The sequence below is a fragment of the Daucus carota genome, chromosome 6 (genome assembly GCF_001625215.2).
Source record: "Daucus carota subsp. sativus chromosome 6, DH1 v3.0, whole genome shotgun sequence".
In the NCBI taxonomy this organism is placed as follows: Eukaryota; Viridiplantae; Streptophyta; class Magnoliopsida; order Apiales; family Apiaceae; genus Daucus; species Daucus carota.
Window position 1 is genome coordinate 16,526,099 of NC_030386.2, and position 6,000 is coordinate 16,532,098.

The 6,000-nt window shown below is 34.2% G+C and overlaps 1 protein-coding gene across 2 annotated transcripts; it reads right to left on the reverse strand.

Annotated features, from left to right (window-relative positions):
- Positions 1-761: 761 nt before the first annotated feature.
- On the reverse strand, positions 762-5,691 carry LOC108224917 (bifunctional nuclease 1). 2 transcript variants are annotated; one of them, XM_017399677.2, is made up of 11 exons: positions 5,513-5,688; positions 4,399-4,697; positions 3,707-3,877; positions 3,549-3,598; positions 3,410-3,466; positions 3,236-3,301; positions 3,058-3,132; positions 2,663-2,790; positions 2,196-2,287; positions 1,071-1,126; positions 762-975 (listed from the first exon to the last, which is right to left on the reverse strand). In XM_017399677.2, exons 2-10 carry the CDS (start codon positions 4,685-4,687, stop codon positions 1,074-1,076), a joined length of 981 nt encoding a protein of 326 aa, XP_017255166.1. In that variant the 5' UTR covers positions 4,688-4,697; positions 5,513-5,688; the 3' UTR covers positions 762-975; positions 1,071-1,073. The 2 variants fall into 2 exon arrangements, with proteins under 2 accessions (XP_017255166.1, XP_017255167.1); XM_017399678.2 differs by lacking the exons at positions 3,058-3,132; positions 3,236-3,301 and having other exon boundaries at positions 5,513-5,691.
- Between the last annotated feature and the right edge of the window lie 309 nt (positions 5,692-6,000).

Sequence of the window (6,000 nt, forward strand, 5' to 3'; positions counted from 1 at the left end):
GTTGCTTGGTTGCTTGCAAGCAAGCATGAAAAATTTACAATGAGTAGTGTGGAAGATAATTTCCGAGAACTGATTGTATCGCAATCTAGGAGCTACAGCAAGTTCGTGTTTAACCGGGATCGTATCATATATATTTCACTGTCGACCTTATAAATCCTTGATCCTTCCCCGTTTAGTCATTCAGTCTAATTACTGAACACGTCATGAATATTTTTGTTTTGATGATATTAGGATAGCATGATTTCTGCAAGTATATCCGGGTCTCTGTACAGTGCACGGGTGAACAAAATCAAGAACGCAGAATCGACTACCGGTCTTTTCGGGTTCTATTAGTAATCAAGAATTTGTACTCACCCAAATTCCAAGTTACAGATATTTCATATACCGCAAAGATGAACCAATTAAAGACATCAAAGACCCAAGACCAGATCAGAGACCAAAATCTAGCCACATACATTCAAATTGGTTGCGCAAACAAAAAGATTACCCTACACTGTAACCATCAATCCGTAAGGGAAAAGAATCACCTACAAGTACCGGGACTTTACCCCTTATTCGATGTGTATTCATCTTCATCATTTTAGAGGTAACATATATACTGTAGTAGTAGTAGTGAGTTGCAGGTCGCAAGAAGTTTCTACCGTTCCCAGAGGAGTTTGCAATAAAAGGTCAGCATAAACATTTCGCACATGTTTCACCCCACCCCTCCCTTCCCCTACCAGGATTATATATTTATATCATATAGGATTAAGCACACGAGCTAAAAGATATGCTGAAGACAACATAAAAAGTCGAAAACACACAAAGTAATTTGACACAGACACCTTTACTTATCTTTCTACATTTAGGGGTTAACATAAGTTAATATACAAGTTACAGTACTGAATATTCACAAGCGTTTTACTAATACCTACTCATTGAAGAAGATCAACACAGACACTACTACAACGGATCTAAACACGAAAGTTCCAACTCCTGCACAAGTGGTATAAGAGAACGGGTCAGTTGGTTTGTATTAAATGAACAAATCTCAAATGAACAGAGTCAAAAAAATTCAAACTGTGCTATACCTGCTAAGCCTCATTCATATTCGACCGGAATTCGCTTAATTTCTCCCTCCACTCAGCTGCAAGAGAGCATAAGATAAAGTTTACAACTAAAATCATGTAAAAAAATGAAATACCAATAAGCCAGATGTCATAACTAACAGTCCTGTAATTTCCTTTTCACAGTAGTTTTGCTTTTTACAGGAATATTTTTTTTCAAGAGCCTCACAAATATTTTAGGAATAAAATTTTCAAAGCTCATATTACTTCAAACACATCCCAAAATAGTCGAGTCTTAAAAAATTGAAATACAATTTTAAGCAATGGACATTTTCCAAATGAGTCAGTCCAGACATGAGAAGTTTTTTATTAAGATTTTGAAAAAAAGTGATATAAATGCAAGGGAATACAAAAGAATGTAACTAGAATATATCTGTACCCTAAAAACCCCAGTGTAAATGTGAAATAGCACTAATGTTGTGTTTGGTTGGGGTGAATGATTCCGGAAGGAATGGAATGAAAAATGAACTATCTCATGGACAATTTTTAAGAAATTTCATTCTTTCCTTCATTCCATTCCTTACATCATAGGCTAGATATCACACCTTCAATTTGAGATGGAATGCTCCATTCTCTCCTATTCTCAATTTCTTCTCCAATCTCATCATAGCAATTTTGCACTCCCTCAAAAATTTTTCAAACTTTCTTCCTATCTCTATTGATTCCAAGTATTATTACTCATTCCATTCCATTCCATTCCATTCTCCCCAACCAAACACAACATAAGGAGAAACAAGTTTGAGAATCATTCCTTTTTGTTTGTAAATCTATTATCAGTCACCAAGCTACACAGGTGACAAGGCTATTCAATTTCATTGACTAGCTAAAACATCAATATGATCAATTAAATGAAATTCTATGTCATTTTAAACCAGGTTTCCATTTTTCTTATCTCAAAGCATCCCAGCTAATGATATTCTGTAACATATAAAGCACATTCATGTTCTCTGCCAAAAATTTGGTGCAGTATTAATTATCTGTCACACATCCGACATGTCTACTGCAGGTTGTAAACTTGAGTAAGGATGTAAAATGTGAAGTGCTAGTTTTTTAGTATGCAAGTCATAAAAGGATATATAAGAACAATACCTGCGTCATCATAACGCTCTTCAGCAGCGGCAACCCACATGTTGCGCAAAAGATTAAATTCCTCGGTTTCAAGACACGGTTGGCCACTGGGCCTACAAGCAGAATATCTTAATTAGATATCTTAATCAGATACAGAAAACACAAATTCTTTTGAATATTTTTAAAGTATATTAGAGTTACTCAAGTATGTACTGTAACTACTTACAATTACCCAATTTTTTCTTAAGATGCCATTTGCACAGCAAAAACAAACATCTAAAGAATTGTTGTTTCAAGTTGATAAAGTCTACAGAACTTACAAAATATAGAGCTTCCTGAAGCTCTTGTACCCTAAACTTGTATACATTTTCATATACACACACATATATATATATATATGTTCAGAATAGCGCAATATAACACCTACGTATCTCAATGAATCTACTGCTACACATGATGCAAGTAAATATCCGGCTGTAAAAGTTTACCTGTCTAATTTTGGGTCTAATTCTGTAGACACGATGCCATCTGATAGAGGGCCATGAAATATACTAGTAGTCTCGATAACTCTCATTCCATCTCTGTAAACCAAATTTTTGTTGACCTGAATTGGTACCTACAGAGAATAGGAAACAGAAATCACTGGAGTAAAAACAAACACAACCATCAGCTAGTATTCAGTTTACTTTGTGCAATTTTATTATAATATATGATTCAGCCCAGAACACTAGTGCAGATCTATATTCATATATCATGATTTCCTGTTTACTATACTAAGATACATTGGAGAAGCATCAATTCATATTAAACTAGATTGACCCGAGCTAACCAGCAAGAAGCAATGAACCTTCTCACTTTAAGAGATTATGATATGCAGCGATACCTTGCATCTTACAGCAATATTAAGTGCGTCAGAGGGTCTCAAGTCAACGCTAATGTTCTGCGTTTCGTCTCCCAACTGAGTTCAGAAACACTATCTATCAGTCAAAGACTAATCCAGAGAGACAAAACTGATCTCATCAGAAACTAAATCAAATCACAAGGGTGTGCTAGAGGCATGCCTTTGTTAGGTATAACTGTGAAAAATATGCTTCATTTACTCTCTCTGTGATACGAACAATTTTCGGCTGTATACAATTAAAAAGACATGAAATATAAAATTAATAAGACGTAACATAACAAAGTAGGCTTGTACCCAGGAAAAGTTAAGATCCAGAAAACAGACATAAGCTCACCGTATAACCCATTCTTTCAATCATTTGCATCACAACTTCATACATGGTAGGCCTTGCCTGTAAGAATCACCAACTTGAGCATTGATATATATAATCAAAATTTGATACTAAGGCATGACAATGATAAAGAGACACATACAACTTTGACATCTTTCAGTGCTACCATGAGCAATGCACTCTGCATCTCCACTGCATTAGAAAACAAGGCAAGTCATGAAACAGTAATGACTTCATAAATTTAAACTTCAAAAGAAAAAATCCAGAACTGCAGATAAACTGTAATGATTATGAACATACAAACGATAACGGGAAGGAGAAGACCAGTCCCATCTTCCATCTTTAGTACAATTGCAGGGTGAGGTGAGAAATTAGTTGGAGTTTTGGCCTCATCATTGTTATGGGCACATCTTAGTTGCTGGCCATTGCTCATTTTGATCATGAAACCGTCTGGACTACCCTTCACCTCAACTATATTAAGAAACAAAAAGAGACACATCAATTTGATCATACTTCATAGTTTTATACATATACAAGGATTTAAACACCAAAATATAACATATGTAAAATAACTTCTGAACATCAAACAATATCCAGATATATTGAGCAAGACACTGATGCACATTTGAGCAACTATTTACCATGGACGATAGAGAGACTGATTTTAAAGAAACTGAGATACTGCTCTTTAAACTTGTTAATTTGGGATATAGTTTTACATCTTTCTAACATATTCCAAATTTGACTTTAAAATGAAAGAAAATCGGAAGAATAAAATTTTTAATTTCTTTTCCACCTTCTCCCCTCTCATAACCAAAATATTAATGTTTGTTTCATATTGTTGAAATTAGTACATACCAAATAAACCCCAAAATCTCAAATTTACATATTCAGGTCCAAGAAATATACACGACATAATGAATGCACACAAAAATTATTTCCTTCGAGAAAATAACAGCAGAAGGGGCAGAAAATAATATTCTAATGCTCACCAGCATCAGTGACAGTGCAATTCACATATTCCGCATTCTCATTAGAATTCTCAGCCATGCTACCATTACCATCGGACGATGAGCTGAAACTACACATTACCACCTTGGCAGTATGCAATTTTAGCCGATTACCTACATTAGTCTTCCTGCAAGTTACTCCTTTCACACCCCAGAATCTACTTGAAAATTTACACTTCCTTGAGAGACCATTGGCAGGCGGTGTGTGGACTTTAGTTTGTTTTGCACGGACCGCGACAGGGAAGATGACGTGTCCCTGGACAGAACTCATCTCTATTTTCCTGATAAACAAATTACCCAAAAACCGACAAATCAATTACTTCACGCAACAATATACCAACAAATCAGAACAGATCTCCACAGTTATAGAGTACATGATTACGCACACAAACAGCATACTATTTAATTTAATGATTACGCGCTGTCTTAAGCGCCTTTAGCCAATCAAACCCCAAGTCGAGGGTACAAGCCACAGTGGATGCACGAATGAGTACGTAATCATAATTTGACCATTTCCAAACCAGATTATGCATTTGCAGTATTTAGAAAAACCGGATAAAACTTCTCATGATTAAAAGACACATTTACAGCATTGGATATGCACGATAACTCATACAATTCCTACTCTAATAACAAAAGCCAATCAATATCAAACTACAAACATCGAAACAATTCCAATAACACAGTCTTGCAGCATAATTTGCACAATTTCACAAATTGGAACAAAGTGAATCTCAAATAGTCATATCACAACATGCATAGAATGCATAATTGCATATCCTTTGTTCTAGATTTCAATATTTCATAAACAGCACAGTCACTAAAACATATAACACAGAAATGATCACATACACAATTACATTCAGAAACAATCAAAAACCTTCTTAATCATCACGAATTCATTCAGAACCAATCAAACAACCTTCTTAATGATCACAAACACACAAACACCTTGATAATCCAACTTATTTACATGCTAAACTGATTCATTACACAAATTATAAACTAAACAGAATATTTCAACACAAAGATAAATTTAATATATAAAAAAATACAATAAATAAACAAAATTTAGCTGAGGAATGAAGAAGGGTACCAAAAGAAAGCAGCAGACTGAAAGAAACTTCAAGGACTTGATCAAACTAGTGTTTAACACTAATGTAATTTTGTATGTATATATGTAGAGTTCTTTTTGTTTTTTAAGGATGTGTGTATGTATAGATGAAAATAAAAATGTAAGTATATTTAATATATGTACATAGGAGGAGGTTGATTGTAACTGACCGACAGACAAGACAATTTAGAGGAAAGAAAAAAATGGTGGTTCTGAGGAGTTATATATTTTATGTTTTTTTTAGACATTTTTACCAGATGAAACTTAAGAGAATAGAGATTCTTTTTCTCTTTTTTTTTTCTTTTTCTTTTTGAGAAGATCTTTTTCTTTTCTAAGATTTTCTTTTAGTTTTTGTTTAATATTTGCAGGTTTTTTGTAAAAATAAAATCTATAACCGCCTTAAGAGAGGATTAGACTGAGCATCATGTCAGAAGTGTGTCATTCCCTTAGCTCTTATTATTACGCTTTTT